The sequence below is a fragment of the Hydra vulgaris genome, chromosome 10 (assembly GCF_038396675.1).
Source record: "Hydra vulgaris chromosome 10, alternate assembly HydraT2T_AEP".
NCBI classification, from domain to species: Eukaryota; Metazoa; Cnidaria; class Hydrozoa; order Anthoathecata; family Hydridae; genus Hydra; species Hydra vulgaris.
In genome coordinates, this window is record NC_088929.1 from 50,770,001 (window position 1) to 50,788,697 (window position 18,697).

Here is an 18,697-nt window from a genome sequence, read left to right on the forward strand (position 1 = left end):
AGTTTGCGAAATGTTAGTTCACTGTACAGCAATTTCTTTACAAGTGTACTTGATGATAAAAATACAAAAGTAGAACATTTTTTCGAAACTGAATTAAATTCAATTTTGCAATCTGATGAAGAAAGCAGCTATTGTGGTTCTTACCTAGATGACGAAGAAATGTTTTTTAAAAATGAGTCAGCTATACCAGGTATTATTTCAAGTCTCTGTGAGTGGCATACTCAATTTAACATAACTGATGCTGCGACTTCTAATTTAATAAGTCGACTTAAATTATTTCATCCTGATTTACCCTTAAGCATTATTGGTCTACTTGGTAAAAAAGTTCCTTATTTTATAGACAGTATTGGAAATGATAATTTGTATTACCATTTTTACATTAAAGATCATGTAGTTGAATTAATTAAAGCTGGATTGACAAATAATTTTTTATTGTTACAGCTAAATTTTGATGGACTTCAATTATTTAAATCAAGTTCAAATGCGTTTTGACCAGTTTTAGGATTTTTTCATGAGGTTGAAACATCACCATTTCTTATTGGACTTGCCAATTGTAAAAAAGGAAAACTTAACGTGAATAATTTTTTAGATAAGCTTGTTAAAGAGTGTCAAATGTTTGAAGAAGGGCTTATAATTGAAGAGAGTAAGATTGTAATTAAAATACATGCAGCTATATGTGATACGCCAGCTAAAGCATTTATCAAGTGCACCAAAGGCCACAGTGGTTATTATTCATGTTTTATGTGTAATATCGAAGAAGAACATTTTAATAAAATGACTTTTTCTGGCAGTGATAATCAATTAAGGAGTTATTACTTATTTAGAAAAAAGGCAAATATTGAACATCACACAGGAAGTTCTCCCCTTTTAGAATTAAAAATAGATATGGTTAACGATTTCCCTGCTGACTATATGCATTTAGTTTGTTTAGGTGTTGTCAGAAGACTCATGAAGATGTGCAAAGATGGGTTTGGTGATCGACGAACAACCGTTGGATCAGTTTCGATATCTCTTATAACGGCTCAATAAGAAAGTACGTACAATTATATACCAAAAGAGTTTGCTAGAAAAACAAGATCTTTTTTTTTTTTAGATAGATTTAAGGCAACAGAGTTTAGGCTATTTCTGTTATATGTTGGCGCTGTTGCTATTGTTGATATAGTACCAGAAGAATACGACAAATATTTTCTTCTTTTACAATGTGGAATGATCACTCTTTTGAGTCCTTCTTTGTTTAAAAACAATTTATTACAAGCTTCAAATTTGTTAAATGCTATTGTTGATCACTACACATCATTATATGGTAAGAAAAATGTTGTTCATAATGTACATAGTTTAAGTCATCTATCATATGATGCAGAGAGGTTTGGTTGTCTTGACAATGTTTCAGCATTTGTTTTTGAAAATTATTTAAAATCTTTACGCGGTATGGTAAGAAAACCAAAACAAGTCCTTCAGCAAGTTGTAAATCGTTGGTATGAGTCTGAAACTCGTGTCACTTTTCAGTCTTTCAAAAATTTCCAATTAAAAAAAACAGCACCAAAATGGGACTCTTTTGCCAGATTTAAAAACAAAAAAACAGTTTTCAATCATTATTAAAGATGGACTTACTGTTGCAACAAAAGATAGAGATGCTTGTGTTAAAATTTCTTCAGATATTGCAAAAGTGTGTAATATTGTTGAGGAACATGATGGCAAAGTAACTACATAAAAAATATAGAACAATTCAGGATTTTTTTAAATATCCAATGTCATCATCTGATCTTAATATTTTTAGAGCTTCTAATCTTTCCTCTAACCTATACAAAGCAGATGTATCAGAAATATTATTGAAGTTTGTTCGGCTGCCATATAAAAAATAATCTTATGTTGTTTATCCAATTTTACACATTTCACTACATCTTGATAGACCTGTTGTTTTAAAACAACCCTTTCAATTCTATTAAATTTTCTTTGTATTACAGTAATAAAAATAGGCAATTTACTTGATTTACCTTTTTTACTTGCTTTAATATTACCAAATAAATTATAATATAAATATATATATATATATATATATATATATATATATATATATATATATATATATATATATATATATATAGATAAATAAAAATATATATATATATATATATATATATATATATAAATGCAGCATTAAGTCAATATATGTGCGTTTTGTAGTTGTTTTTTGTGCGCCTTAATTCATGACCGGTAATTGTTTAATTGATGAAACCGAAGAAGAAAACAATCAAATAAGACTGCCTGCCCAAACTTAACCCTCAGTCGATGTATGTAATACTCCTTGCATGTTCTCCCTAACGGTCAGTCAATGTATGTACTGAGGTAACAGGCTTCCCCTCAAAAATGTCTGACTTAATGCTGCATTAATATATGTATTAGTATGTATATATGTATTTATCCATGTATGAATGTATGTATGTATATATATATATACATACATACATACATACATACATACATACATACATACATACAAACATACATACATACATACATACATACATACGTACGTACGTACGTACGTACGTACATACATACATACATACATACATACATACATACATACATACATACAAACATACATACATACATACATACATACATACATACATACATACATACATACATACATACGTACGTACGTACATACATACATACATACATACATACATACATACATACATACACACCCACATTCGTTAGCCAACCCAATGGCACCACTCATACAGCAGAATTCACAATAGGATTAAAATTCACAAATTTCAATGATACTTTTTTTTTAAATAAAAATAAATATTTCCAAAATTGCAAAAACGTGGAATAAAATATGTTACTGGCTAACACCCTGTATACATACAAGGCTATTTTGTTGTAATGAATGTTTTATTGTTTGCAGTTTTTAAAGTTTAACTGTAATACACTTGTTTAATAATTTTGTAGTTTTTGTGAATATTTTGTAATTATATGTATATATATATATATATATATATATATATATATATATATATATATATATATATATATATATATATATATATATATATATATATATATATATGTATATATATATATATATATATATATATATATATATATATATATATATATATATATATATATATATATGTATATATATATATATATATATATTAGCATGTTATAAAAAATAAATTCTTTCTATTTAGATAATGCCACTAATTCATATTTTAAAAATGGTCAAATTTCAACACCAATTAATAGGACAGGTTAGATTTTTGATGATGATAATGATGATGATGATGATGATTTTTTTTCATACTTAATAATGGATAAAATTTTGGAAAAGCTTGTTGTGATGGAAAACTGGCAGAAATCCAATGAAAAGATGTTAAAAACCATTCTTATGCAGTTAGAAAGCTGTACAAATGAATCATCAGTTGCAGATTTACCCGTCACTTTGCCTGTTCAAAGTTGGGATGATTTGATAATATTAGATGAAATGAGTTCTTCAGTTGGTTTGGTAAGCTAGGAAAGTTTAATAACCATAATCCATTTCCAAAGTTTTTTTGCATCAAGAATATTTAATAAAAATTTTATATAGGTAAATATATATATATATATATATATATATATATATATATATATATATATATATATATATATATATATATATATATATATATATATGTATATATATATATATACACATATCTGTAATCATATAAATATTATAAATTTATGTTAGTCAAGGCTGCTTGGTGTAATTGGTGGGAGTAATTTGAAATCAATAACATATAACATTATGAGTCAACTAGTATGTCATGAACTAGCACTAAAAATGAATTGGAGGGATAAATATAAAAATAAACATGCATTTGGAAAGTTAAAAAAAATTCCTGGCATAGTTAACAGTAGGCAAAATAATATTTATTTATTTGTAGTAATTAAGTGGATCACATATATATTGTTTTAAATTTAACAGTTGCAGTTCAAAAGCGTGAAAAAGGTACTAGTAATGCAGATGCTAAGAAGTGCATTAAAAGATTGTTGATGCAAGCTCCTGATAGAAATGGTGGCCGTGCACATCGTGCATTAAAAACTTAAACTCAAAACTCTTGATGATTGTCTTGAACTTTCTTTGATATTTTATATTTTACTATGGTTTTCTTTCATTACTTAAGTATGATTTTTTTATAGTATAATGCTCATTTTTATAGTTTACTATACATACATACATACATACATACATACATACATACATACATACATACATACATACATACATACATACATACATACATTACTTTTATTCTGATGTAGGTATTTAGCGTTCTTTTTAAAACAACGTATGGAAAAACACTTATACTATGCATATATGCGGAAGGGCATCTAGTTGCAAATATTTGCTCCAAACTTTTCATAATATAATTTTCATTAAGAAGAAGCTCTTATGGAAAATCGTCCAAACCATGCGAGTGGGGAAACATGGACGTTAAATTTTAAAATATATATATAATATAAACATATATATATATATATATATATATATATATATATATATATATATATATATATATATATATATATATATATATATATATATATATATATTAGCATGTTATAAAAAATAAATACTTTTTATTTAGATAATGCCACTAATTCATATTTTAAAAATGGTCAAATTTCAACACCAATTAAAAGGACAGGTTAGATTTTTGATAATGATAATGATGATGATGATTTTTTTTCAGACTTAATGATGGATAAAATTTTGATTAATACATACATACATACATACATACATACATACATACATACATACATACATACATACATACATACATACATACATACATACATAAATACATACATACATACATACATACATACATACATACATACATACATACATACATACATACATACATACATACATACATACATACATACATACATACATACATATAATACATACAATACATATATACAATAGTAATATTTTCAGTGCCTGATTAAGGTTTAGATTTATTTGTTTTGAAATTTTGAGTTTTGAAATTTATTTTTTTGGTTAATACCTTAAATCAGGGATTTAAGTGAAAGGTTTTTCTTCATTTTAAAATATTTTTCTTTGAAACTACCGGTTGAAGTTTTTGACCAGTGTGTTTGTAACTATTTATATTTTATTTGTATATATTTATATTTTATTTGTATGTATTTATATTTTAAGCTATACCTAAAATATATATTTATTGAAATAACCTTTTTGTTAAATAATTTTTTGTTTTGGCATTTAGATTTTATATTAAAGCTACATAATCATTAGATACTTTAGAGATATAGTATATCCTAGTCATTTTGAAAAGTTTAATACAATTTTTTCTGATTATTGTTAGTTCATAGTTAATGCTTACTTAATGTACTGACTAATTTATTTTTATCTTCAAGTGCAATACAAATGTTTAAAATTTGCCATGAAATCGTGGATGTTAACATTGATTTTTTCTTTTATAAGTAAGAATTTTTAGATTTGAATAGATAGTTGAACATGCCTAGCCATTTTAATTATCTATGTAACCAATCTTTTTTAATTTTGGCTATCACAAGAAATATTGAGAAACATATGTACTCCAAATGTGTGTAGGTTGTTCGGGTTTTTTAAATATGATTATTTATTTCATGACTTTTTGTAATGTAACTTTTATTTTAATTGAATTTATTAATAAAATGATTTAAATGAATTAAAAAGCCCGATAAACAATTTAGCTATTGCAACTTATTCAACTGGAAATTATTTTCATTTACATAATGACGCAAATTATTATTTAGCAACCAGTCAAGTTTTTGATGATAATGATGTTGATGATCAACTCAAAAAATAAATGTGGCATGACATGTATAAATCTAAACCTTTATTTGGAAAGTTCAAAGTTCCAGTCATCATCGACAGTAAGTACAATTATTTTTGGTGACAATCAAGTAAATAACTCTTAAATACATTTTTTATCGATTTAACAGTCACACTTTGAAAGCATGAGAAAGGTGGATATGAAGCAGATGTTTATTGGTGCATCAAACGCTGGTTAACGCAAAGTCTTGAAAGATGGTAGTTTTACAAAACTTGTAGCTTTTGTCTTGAATTTGATTTAACTTATTTTATTTGTTATTTTTATTGTAGTTTGTTTTATGTGTTATTTTAAACTTTTTTTACTTAATGCAAAGATTACATTTCTTACATTTTATTACAGTTTTGAAGCTTATTTAACATTTTTTTCACTTTCAGTTGTTTAGCAGCTTTTGGTTGTAATCCTATGTAAAACAAACATTGTATTTTCTTTACATTTTTTTGCCTTTAAGTGTATCGTCATCGATTTTTATCCTTTTTTTCAATCTATTTTTATATACATATGAATTTTATTTTTTATGTCTGTAAAAATAAATAAAAACTTGTTTGAAGTGATAGTTGACAACGATGTAAAATTGTCAGCGAATGATTTGTTAAGTAACGTAGTATAATAAGTAATAAGTGTAGATGTAATTTTTTAAGTGTAAATGTCTTATATTACAAACAACTCAATTGTTTTATTTTCAATTTAGCAGTAGCAGTTTGACATGCGAGAAAGATTGCAGTAAAATGTGAAGTCAAGGAGTATCGATATTTAACACCATATGGTCGAATAAATGGCGGCCGAAGAAATGGTGGCCAAGCTTTTGCTAATCTTAAACCTTTATGTGAATTTGAATTGCATTTTAATTAACTTTTATTGAAATATAAAATATTTATCAATATAAAGCGTATTGCAAAAACGGTGGAGTTTTCTACATTCCATTTTATAATATTTCGAAATATCTCATCAATTATATGTATTCGTGCATACCTTTTTTGAGTTAAGTAAACATTGACTTATTTTCATATACTTCCTCCGGCAATTTATTATGTCGTAGAACAAAGGAAAAACGAGGAATTCCTCTTAATTTAAATTCTCTTATGTGCTAAGTATTAGTTTTAAATAAAAGTAACAAAATAATAATAATAAAGCAAAAATAACATAAAAATGAGCAATGGCAAAGCAACGTATAAACGCCGGTTTAAAGTAATTAAAATAAATAAAACGAACTAAAAATAACACAAAAATGAGCACTGGTAAAGCAACGGCTAAACGCTGGTCGAAAAACGGCTACCATGCATGGACCATGCATTAAACGGTGAGCAACACTTGGCTTGGGCCATGCTTGTCGGCCGATAGTGGCCCATGCATGGAGCAAGCATGGCGAGTTGGCTGGGTATATATATATATATATGTATTTATATATATAAGTATGTATATATATATATATATATATATACATACATATACATATACATATATATATATATATATATATATATATATATATATATATATATATATATATATATATATATATATATATATACATATATATATGTATGTATGTATATTAGGTTAATGACTTTTTTTCAACCCCATCTTTTTGTACTGTAGCTTGACGAACTTTTACCTAAAAAGCACTTAATAAACTATTATTTGCATATCTTTTGAAAAAAGTTGACCACGCACTTGAAAGAAAGATTTTGACAAAAGTACTATTATGTAATACATCGTAGTACTTATGTCATAATTTTGGTTTGATTTTGGTTCAATTTTGACATAAGTACTACTATGTAATACGTAGTAGTATTTAAGTCAAAGTTGATTTTTCAACGGCGGGTGAACTTTTTTCAAAGAATATGCAAATAATAGTTCATAACGTGCTTTTTAGGTAAAAATTCATCAAGCTATTGTAAAGGAGCATGGGGTTGAAAAAAAGTTACAACCCTAATTTATATATATATATATATACATATATATATACATATATACATATATATATATACATATATACATATATATATACATATATATATATATACATATATATATATATTTATATATATATATCTATATACATATATATATATATATATGTATGTATATATGTATATATATATATATATATATATATATATATACATATATATATATATATATATATATATATATATATATATATATATATATATATATATATATATATATATATATATATATATATATTAATATGCAATTTATATAATAATATATAATAATAATATATTAAATATATAATAATAATATATAAAATATATAATAATAATATATAAAATATATAATAATATATAAACAATATATTCAAAATTAATATACAATATACAATATATATTAGTATACGATATGTATAAATATATACAATAATAATTTTCAATATATATTAATATAAAAGTAGTATAAAAAACTGATTCTGACTCATTTTTTTGATTTTTTTTGTGTGAGCTAGAAAGTATGATCTCTACCATTTTTCAACATGAATATTATGAGATCTCTTCAACCAGAATGACATGGTATTAATTTAATTATTATTTCAACAAAGAAATAATAATTATAAGGTGAAATCTAGCCTAAGTCATTGGTCATTGATGACTTAAGCGTTAATGTAATAGTAAATTACTCCTATTAAATCAAACTTATCAATTCTTTATTATCAACCCATGAGTTAAACGACTCAGGATATCAATACCACTTTACTAATGATTTGTTTTTAAGTTTACAAATAATTTTTTCAATCCTAAATATATTTTGATCAGTTTTTTGCATTTCTTGTTCATAAAAAGTACCTTATATTTCTACATTATTATCGTCAGTTATTTTATTCGTTGGTGGATCTGTGAACTGAACTTGTGACACTGTAAAAACTTCTTCAGTCCATCTCGGTGTGTATCCTTTCTCAAACTTTCCTTTCTTTTTAGTTATCCTAACTCTATCACCAATGGAAATCTTTGGGTTTACAGATTCTGATTGTACATTTCCATTTAGATTGAACCAAACAATATTTTCATTCTTTTTTTCGCTAGCTTCAACTGGTGACATTTTAATTGAGGAATACTTTGTGTTGTTGTATTTGTTTACCATTTCATCTAAAACGTTGATATATTTTCTTTTAGAATTAGCTGAAAAGTATTTAAACATTTTATCTTTCATTGTTCTATTCCAACGTTCAACTACACAACTTTTTTCTTCATTTTCAGTTGAGTATAACTCAACACCTAGAGCTTTAACATGCTTATTATAAAATTCTAAGCCTTTATCTACCCATATTTTTTGACACTTTCTCTCTTGGAAAATTTTATTTAAAGCATTAGCAACATCAACTCCAGTTTTACTTTTCAATGGAACAATCCATCCATACTAAGAAAAAACATCTATTACCATTAATAAGTATTTTATACCGTCATTGAATTTAGAAAAAGATTTCATGTCAACTAAATCAGCAGCACATATTTTATCGATTCCATTTACAATCACTTTTCTTTTTCTGAAATGCTTTAAAACTGGTCTATGAATTTCGTTTGCAAGTTTGTCCGTCCATTTCGGATCCATAAGATTTAGGTCTTTACCCTTTTCTTTTTTACTGATCGTTTGTAGTTTTTTTGAGTAGTTTCAACACCCAATTCATATGGGTCTGAAAGACCTGATCCAAACTTTGCTTTAGATGATATAATAGGTTTTATAATACCTCGTTCAATTCTTTCACGTATTGTTGAATTTTTTATAGAATCCATTTCTTCGATCATAATTTTATCAGCTAAACTTCTTTTTGCGGTATCATCGAAGTATTTATAAGCAAGATCGTGATGGTAAGCTGCATTATCAACTCTATCTATAGGTTTACTCCATTCTTTATATGCGTCAGTAGAAGTTAATTGTTTATCTAAATTAGTACCAGGACCTGTAAAGTTCATTCCAGATAAATGCATTTCACCTGGAAACTTTGACCATGGTAGTTTTATTTTACGTGTTGCTGAATTAAACGAACTCACAAAATCTCCTCCTTTTTTTGATGATACAAATTGAGTTTTTAATTTTCCACAAATAGTGCAAGTTCCGCGTTGCATATTTCTATTGTTTTTAGTCACAACATTTTGCAAGTTTAGTGTATTTGTTTTGTTTCTACATTTAACGCAGTACATTTATATATATATAGAAATTTTTATATAAAAAAAAAATCTTGTATATAAAAATGGACAATGAATATTATTCATTGAATGAAAATGAAAAGAGATAATAGTAAAATGTTACCAAAAAGTATAAGAGGAATTATTGTTGGAAAGTCAAGTTGTGGAAAAACTACTTTATTATTAAATCTACTTTTAAGACCTGGTTGGTAAGATTATAATAATTTACAAGTTTTTGGAAAGTCTCTTTTTCAACTAGAATACAAATTATTAAAGCAATCTTTTGAAAAAAAATTACCAAAAGAAGTTATTCGTAATCTATTTAAGCTATAATAAAAAAATCAAATGCAAATCCAGATTTTGTAATTGAAGAAGTTTCAAAAAATTTAAATGAGTAAACAGATATAGAGTGTAAGTTTTTTGAAACAGCAGAAGATGTACCAAATCCTTAGGATCTTGATATAAACAAGAATAATTTGATGATATTTGATAATCTGCAGTTAACAAATGAAAACAAGTGTGAAAAATATTATACAAGAGGAAGACATAGTACTGTAGATTGTTTCTATCTTGCACAAAATTATTTTGAGTTACCTAGGAGAACTATTAGAGAAAATTCTAATTTTATTTGCTTATTTGAACAAAATCCAAAGAGTTTAAATCACATTATAATGGTCGCGTTTCTAGTGATATGTCAATAGATGAGTTTAAAAGATTGTGCAAGAAAGCTTGGTCAGAACCTCATGGATTTGTTGTGATAGATTTATCTTCTAAAAGAGATTTTGGAAAATGTAGAAGTGGATTAGATAATTTCTACATTCCATCTGAACTTTTTTAAAAAAATTTTATGTTCCATATAAAAACAAAAATGACATGTTTGTTAGTGAGCGGAAATAGCAGTATATTAAGAACTATTTATAAACCTATTATTCAACTTAGAGAAGACAGAGAATATGAAATGACTCTAGTTAGTATAGAAACATCTTACAGTTTTCCTAATATTAATTCTTCAAACAAAAATTTTAGATATAGCGCAAATAATGGATCAACTTGGAAGGATATAATTATTTTAGTTGGATCTTATGAAATTCCTGATATAAATAACCATATCCAATCGATTATGATAGTAAACGGTGATGCAAGTTCAGGAGTTGCAAATATTATAATTGTAGCAAATAGGAATACATTAAGAGCATCTTTAACTATTGCGGCTGGTTATAAAGTTGATTTTACAATTTCAAATTCAATTAGAGCTGTTTTTGGTTTTGACAGTGGAAAATATTCAGCAGGCTCCAATATAGTAATATAGTAATATAGTAAATAATTAAGGGTTAACTAATATAGTAAATAATTAAGGGTAACTAATATAGTAAACATATTAAGGGTTAATAGTATACTAGTAACAAGTAATATAATAGCATCATCGTATCTAAATGGAGGAACTAGTAACGTTATATATTAATTTTTCCCTGATGTAGGTCCTGGATTTAAAATTATTGAAAAGCCGAATTACGTAACTTATTCACCATTAATACTAAAAAAAATAGCAAGCATGGAAAATAGATTTCTTGATCAAAATGGAAATCTTTGGGATTTACGAGGAGAAGAAGTAACTATTAGATTTTATATAAGAGAAGTAGATAAGTCGTAAAATATATATTTTTTAAATTACGAAAATTATTTTACTTACATATAAAAATGAGTAAATATACTAATATTAAAGTGAATATTTCAGTGGGGCAATTGAAACAAATTAAAAAAGCAATTGGTGAAGATGATTATGGAGCTAGTATTGAATTAGCTCATTCAGTTCTTAATGGTGATCATGTATTAGTTGTAACAAAAAAGCAATTGAATAAAATTACGAAAGCATATGAAAATGGTACTGGTGTAATAACTAATTTAAGTAAAGCGCAACTCATTCCCAATTCTAAAATAGAGGGTGAATTTCTTGGGGCACTATTACCTTTCCTTGGTACAGCTGGAAGATTTTTATTATCAAGCGTTGCTCCAGCTCTTACAACAGGTTTATAAACATGAGTAGGTTTTGCAGCTGGATCAGCTATGGTAGATAAAATTGCTCGAAGGGGTGTTGTCTACATGAAAAAGAATGGAAAAGGAGTTAAAATAACTGCTGTAGGAAATGGTTTATATTTAAGACCATGGAGTAAAGGTGGTTCTATAGGTGATGGATTGTACTTAAGTAGTTGAATGGATATACATCAACAGGATCAAGTTTATTATTAGGGCCAAATTCACCATTTGCTAATATTCCATTTTTGAATATACTTTTACGGTTTCTTAAAATTTTTTTTATAATCTTTATAAAAAGAAATGCCAGTACATATTCTAGGAAAAGCATATGAAAATGAACTTCCAAAACCACTTTTTTATTCTAAAGTACACTCAATGATATTCAAAGATTTGGAGTATCCTTCAGTTTTAATAACTGAGAAAAAATATGAAATATTTGCACAACACGACATTACAATAAAATCACATCAATATATTTTTTTAAAGTTTGGTGTAGTAGTTAATAAAGGTATTGCGTTAGTTTAATTAAAAGAAGAACTAAAATTAAAAATGTTAAGTTCACAAAACTCTGTAATATCAGAGTCTGTTGATGATATTGTAGTAAATGTTGTTAACAATTCTGATTCTGATATATTGATTAAAAAAGGGGATAGTTTATGTTTTGTGAATTCATTGTAAATATTTTTTTTTAAATAATTTTTAAAAAAATCATTTTTACTTATTAAAATGGAGTTTAATTGCAAAAAGCTGTGTAATAATATTTATTCAGATATACCAAATGCTGAAAATGATCAAACTTTCAATAAAATATATCCAAATCTTCCAAGTTCACCTGATGAAGAAAATAAGATTATTAGTGCACATATATATCGCCTTAACACAATTAGTGAGATTCAAAAAGAGATAGAGAGTAAAAGAGAAAAGAGTATTTGTTAAGTAAAAAGTATCATACCCTCTAAAAAATGAAGCGTTGATTTGATGTTGATCAACGTTGATTTTGCGTTGATATTAGCGATCAACGGCGATCAACCATAAATGGATGTTGTAGCAACAGCAATGTTATCAACAGCAAATCAACGTTTATTTACAAACACTGAGCGTTCGTTGATTTACTGTTGACAAAAAACAAATTTATTGAGCCGTTTACTAACAGTAATTTGCTGAGCATTTTCTGCTGGGATTTTTTTTGTTATTTTTGGTGGTTATAAAACGTTTGTTCAAATTTTAATTGTATTATACGGTATAAAATGAGTATAAACTTATTGAAAAACATACATTTTATTAAGTAATTATTTTTTCAGTTCTTGAATAAAGATTATCCTAATGAAATTAGGGTAGTTTTTTAACTATTTGAGGATAATAGAACATCTTAATATAAATATTTTAACAATTTAACATGAAAAAGTCACAACTTAGCAGCAATTTGGCTTATTAATGCTTATTATAATAACATTACTATTATCATAGCAAATTATTAATGGATGCAAGTATTTGCCTGATAAATTCTGACTGCAAACTTAAATCATATAGTACAAAATGCAATTTAAATTGATTTTTTCTGTATAAGAATAATAATGCCTTTATTTTTTTTTCTTTTGTGATGTAATAAAATAAAGATAATAATGCCTAAATATGACAGAAGCCTATATATGAGAGAATTTATGAAAGAAAAACGAAATACTGAAAAAAGAATAAAATATGTTCTTGAAGAGTGCAACATTGTTGGTAGAGGAAATTGCGTTCATCTAGATTTAGACATTCAAAAGATTTTTGAAGTTTCTGAAGATGTGCACAGTGATATATTGATGTTTTCAATCACTTCGCCAGAAAATAAATTTTGTTTAAGTAAAGTTGAATCTAATTATTGTGATGTTGACGACATTGCATTTAAAAATAGTTTATACAGTAGTATTGATACTCTAACTTCAACAAAAGATTTTTTATATGAGTGGTTATTAAAATACTGTATAAAAGATGATGCTTTAAATGCACTTTTATTTCACTTAAATAAATTTACTCCATCTATACCAAAATGCTGGCAGACATTACAAAAATCTCTTCAAAAAGTTAATGTTTTATATGTCAGTGGAGGCGATTATATATATCTTGGAGTTGAAAGTGCAATTGATTATTACATATCAACAGTTGGAAATAAGGAAAAGCTTGATCTAATTGTAAGTATTGATGGTGCACCTATGTGCAATAGTAAAAAGACTTCCATTTGGCCTATACTAGTTACAATTAACAGAAAAGGATCCTATGCTGTTGCAATTTGGCATGGTCAGGGAAAACCAAACAATTTGGATGAGTGCTTTGAAGATTTTATTCTTGAAATCATAAAATTGCAAACTAATGGGTATAAACAGCTGCTGGTGACTATTAAAGCTTTTGTTTGTGATGCGTCTGCAAGAGCATTTGTTAAATGCATTATAGGGCATAGTGGCTATCATAGCTGTGAAAGATGTATGGCAGTTGGCACACAAAAACATGGCGTAAGATTATTGGAAACGACTACTTTACTTTGTACTGACATGGCTTTTAAAAATAATTTTTATAAAGAAGGTCACCAGCTTGAGAGTCTTTCTCCACTTGTTCAGTTAAATTTCCCAATGGTAACTGAATCCCCATTAGACTATATGCACCTTATATGTCTTAGGGTAGTTAAAAAACTTCTAATAAACTGGTGTAAAGGTCCCCGATGTATTAGAATAAGTCAATCTGTTAAAGACAGTATTTCAAATGAACTCATAAATTTACGAAGTTATACACCATCCAATTTTCAACATAGACCACGCTCTTTAAATGAACTTGAGAAGTGGAAAGCAACAGAGTTCCGATTATTCTGCTTTATGCTGGACCTGTTGTTTTAAAAAGGAAAAATAAATAAAACTATGACTTATTTATTTCTCTTTCAATTGCTATGCACATACTGCTTTCTAATAAAATGGCCAAAAATGAATTGTTAGTGGCATTTGCTAAACAGCTGCTTATATAGTTTGTCAGAGAAGTACAAATTTTGTATGGGGAGATCTTGGTAACATACAATGTTCATAGCATGATTCATTTAGCTGATGATTGTGTTAACTTTGGGGAGAGTCTTGATCATCTATCAGCTTTTCCTTTTGAAAACTTTTTGGGTTGAATTAAAAAAATGGTGCAAAAATCACATCAGACTGTTGCCCAAATAGTGAATCAATTAGATGAGAGAAAAAAGTTGGATATTTTTCTTAGAGAAAGGAATGGTAAAGAAATTTCTGCCCAAGTGGTAAATAAAAAGATCACATCAAATCTATGAGACAGAGTTTATTTTATTCAAGACAAAGGGTTTATTTTAGTAGAAGAGGTTTTGGTAGATCTTGTAAAATGCAAGGCTCTAAATCCTCATTCAGTTCGAAAGTTTTTTCCTGATTGTTTTGAAACATCTTATTTAGACGTTTGTTATGTAAATTCATAAGCCAACCTAAAAACAATTTTTCCGAAAAAAAAAGAACTTTTGAAGAAAGGCTTGATGATACCTGTTTAAAAAGGTGGTTATGCTTTTTTTGTGCTTAGACATTGTGATATTGCTTATGATCACTGATTTCTTGAATTAAAAACACAAACTTTGATTATACTTGCAGACCATCAATTTTTAAAGAATGTCTGTGCATGTGTCATTTTGTAAAGTTTGTTGTAAATTTGTCAAATATGTAGTTCATTGAACAAATTTAAAGTGAGTTTAATGCATTTTAATTTATAAATTTTTTGTGTGAAACAAATACCTGGTATGTTTATAGAAATAATAAAATATTTACACTAGTGTTTTACATTAATAAATCTAAAAAGCGTTTTACAAAGTTCATTGTTTTTAATCTCTAATGTATTTTTAATTTTATTTTGTAACTTATATAAGATTGTTTAGAATTAAATTGCACCAGAATATTGAAATTTCATTTGCCATTGTTGAACTTTAAATGGAAAAATTAAAGAAGTGGAAGTGATTGCTAAAAGTTGGATGAAAAATGATGGGAAATGCTTCTGGCTGCCATTTAAAAGTTCCGCTGCGATTCGTAAAGCTGTCACAACCTTGCAGGCATCAACCTCTGATTGGAAGATATACCCTGCTAGGATTTTATACACTACAGGTTTGCATATTACTATAAAAAAATGTAAAATAATTGAATTAGATATTGAACTTTATGTTTTGACCAGGGCACTGAAGAGGATAATCATGTGCTGGTGCAAATTTATTTTAGGCCTGCTTTACAATATGACTATAGTCTCATTTAATATCACTTATTTTAAATCCAATATTCCAACGGGCATTTGTTTAAATTATATGTTCTGAATGTCTTTAGAATGTTTAAAGAAGATTTCCAACGATTAAAAAAAGTTTTTTTAACTATGTTTTTTTTTTCAACTTTTAGTGTTTTTTAAAAATTAAAAAATTCATTAATTTTCATGGTTTTTTCATTAAAATTCATTAATTTTTATGCGGTGCACCAATTGCACTCCATTCTCATAGGGCCTGCTTTTGCCGCAAAAATTTCAATTACATCTTCATTAGATATTGATAAATGATTTTATGTACATAGATTTGTGTTTATGAAGAAGCTCAGTCACACTTAGAGAAAGCAGCAGATACTTCAAATATTGAAACTGACATCGAAGAGAAAAAAGGGACAAAGCAAAAGTAAATTTTACTAAAATTAGTTTTTAACAAATAAAAAATTTTGCAATAAAGAATTACACAAATCATGCACTTTTTTTGTTTATAAAGTAAAGTTTATATTAAAGGAGAAAGACAGCAATGACATTTTGTGAAAGTGATTAAGATATTGTGATTGGTGATGAAGAACTATATGGAAGATACTATTTTGATAGTTCAAATAGCTAAAGAACATCTAACGTGATTCCAAATATAGCAGGTTAACTATTTTTGTAAAAGTAAAATAATGGTTTGTTAAAATAAAATGCTTATTTTTTTACTGAATTATAGATGTTTTTAAATCAATATTAACTCCCCATTTACACAGTGAAATAGCAAGCTTTTCAGTTGCTGAAAATAACAATGACTTCTCGAAAGAAACTAATCTATCTCAAGGGAAAATGATGTTGTCTTCAAATATATTGGTAAAAAAAAGTCCTAATGTTGCTTTTGTTCTAATTAAAATCTGTGTGCGTGTGCAGTAAAAAAATTAATAGAAATCAGAACTATATGTTATAGAATATAATTTTGTTGACAAATATTTTATAAATACATGTTTGTTGACAAGTTTAAATAAAAATCACTATATAATGTTTAAAAATTTTATTTAATTTTTGTATGTATAATTTATCTATACCTAGGTAGAAAATGGCTCTAAAAATTGTGTTTTGGATAAAGAGGATAGCAAAGAAAGACATTTGTCTTGCCAGGGTAAATTAAATAAAAGTTTTATTTATTTTTCCCATTTAGGTATTTTTTCATGGTTAATTTTTTACAAAATATTTTACATAAATAATAATAATATTGTTTATTTTACTACATTTTTTTTAAAAGATTTTCAAAAAAGATTTGCGTTGAGTTGCGTTGAGATGGCAAAAATAGATAAAAGAGAAAAGTGATTCAAGAGTCAATTTTAAAAATCCATGTATTGAAATGAAGATAATTTCATTCATATAGAATAAACATAATATGTGTTCTGACCCTTAAGTAATTTTTATTTTTTTAATAATAGATAAGTTCTCTTAGTCGTTGTGGAGGTAATATAAATTGGCTTTTGCTTTTGGAAAGTTGTTGATGAGCGAGGACGCTGGGGCCTGTTTTAATGTCTCGGGTGGTTCATTGAAGATAAATTTTAAAACATACACCCTGTATCATATGATAGTGGGTAAGAATGGTTTTATGCGTTTTTTTAGATTTTTTATTTTACAGGAAATATATTTTGTTTATCCTAGTCAGTCATTTATGTAACTATTTGCTATAATTTCTGCAGTTTGATTTTTTTCAAATTTGATTTGAATTTTTGATTTAGATGTGATTACACGACAGCATCATGATGCAAAAATTTGCGAATGTTATTCAGGCATTTCGAAATCTTTAAGTCAATCAGGAACATGACTCAATCGAAAAGTTTTGAAAATGAACAATGCTGCAAACGCTAAATAAATTGTTTGAAAATGTAAATTTTGTGTTAAATTCAATAAAAAAACTTTCTTAATGTAGTGCCTACTTTCTTTCATTATTCTTTTGAGTTAGCTTTGAATTGCTCTATCAATAACTTTTTTGCTAAATCCTTTATTTACAGCCTGTTTTTTACAAAACAAATTAAGATTTGAGCAATATGTATAAATTTTATATACAAATATTTTATATATATATACATACATAATATATATATATATATATATATATATATATATATATATATATATATATATATATATATATATATATATAAAATAAAAATCAGTAGAAAATCACATAACAAATTTTTTTTTCATTTAACACTTTGTTACATAAATAAAAACACACATCAGAAATACTGAGTTTTTTATTGATGAGTGCATTTCTGATGAGTCTTTTTATCGATGAAATACAGTGTTAAATGAAAAAAAATTTTCTTAAGTGATTTTCTACTAATTTATAAT

General features: G+C 26.3%; 2 protein-coding genes across 10 annotated transcripts; both read left to right on the forward strand.

Annotated features, from left to right (window-relative positions):
* Window positions 1-3,143: 3,143 nt before the first annotated feature.
* LOC136086034 (uncharacterized) lies at window positions 3,144-6,787 on the forward strand. 7 transcript variants are annotated; one of them, XM_065808261.1, is made up of 5 exons: window positions 3,144-3,523; window positions 4,650-4,709; window positions 5,830-5,949; window positions 6,019-6,106; window positions 6,598-6,787. In XM_065808261.1, exons 1-4 carry the CDS (start codon window positions 3,329-3,331, stop codon window positions 6,085-6,087), a joined length of 444 nt encoding a protein of 147 aa, XP_065664333.1. In that variant the 5' UTR covers window positions 3,144-3,328; the 3' UTR covers window positions 6,088-6,106; window positions 6,598-6,787. The 7 variants fall into 7 exon arrangements, 3 of the variants coding, with proteins under 3 accessions (XP_065664333.1, XP_065664334.1, XP_065664335.1); XM_065808262.1 differs by having other exon boundaries at window positions 6,601-6,787; XR_010641334.1 differs by having other exon boundaries at window positions 3,156-3,269.
* A 6,579-nt stretch (window positions 6,788-13,366) lies between these two features.
* LOC136086035 (uncharacterized) lies at window positions 13,367-17,940 on the forward strand. 3 transcript variants are annotated; one of them, XM_065808266.1, is made up of 6 exons: window positions 13,367-16,209; window positions 16,660-16,757; window positions 16,862-16,992; window positions 17,418-17,483; window positions 17,607-17,697; window positions 17,785-17,940. In XM_065808266.1, the coding sequence occupies exon 1, from the start codon at window positions 13,708-13,710 to the stop codon at window positions 14,953-14,955; it is 1,248 nt and encodes a 415-aa protein (XP_065664338.1). In that variant the 5' UTR covers window positions 13,367-13,707; the 3' UTR covers window positions 14,956-16,209; window positions 16,660-16,757; window positions 16,862-16,992; window positions 17,418-17,483; window positions 17,607-17,697; window positions 17,785-17,940. The 3 variants fall into 3 exon arrangements, with proteins under 3 accessions (XP_065664338.1, XP_065664337.1, XP_065664336.1); XM_065808265.1 differs by lacking the exon at window positions 17,607-17,697; XM_065808264.1 differs by lacking the exons at window positions 17,418-17,483; window positions 17,607-17,697; window positions 17,785-17,940 and adding an exon at window positions 17,101-17,197.
* The last annotated feature ends 757 nt before the right edge of the window (window positions 17,941-18,697 follow it).

What these genes read in the sequence shown, in the direction of transcription:
- LOC136086034 (XM_065808261.1), top strand. Translation starts at nt 3,329, where the DNA reads ATGGATAAAATTTTGGAAAAGCTTGTTGTGATGGAAAACTGGCAGAAA. An exon ending in TGAGTTCTTCAGTTGGTTTG is followed by an intron (nt 3,524 to 4,649) that starts GTAAGCTAGGAA and finishes CTTTTTATTTAG; the next exon opens with ATAATGCCACTAATTCATAT. An exon ending in AGTTCCAGTCATCATCGACA is followed by an intron (nt 5,950 to 6,018) that starts GTAAGTACAATT and finishes TCGATTTAACAG; the next exon opens with TCACACTTTGAAAGCATGAG.
- LOC136086035 (XM_065808266.1), top strand. Translation starts at nt 13,708, where the DNA reads ATGCCTAAATATGACAGAAGCCTATATATGAGAGAATTTATGAAAGAA.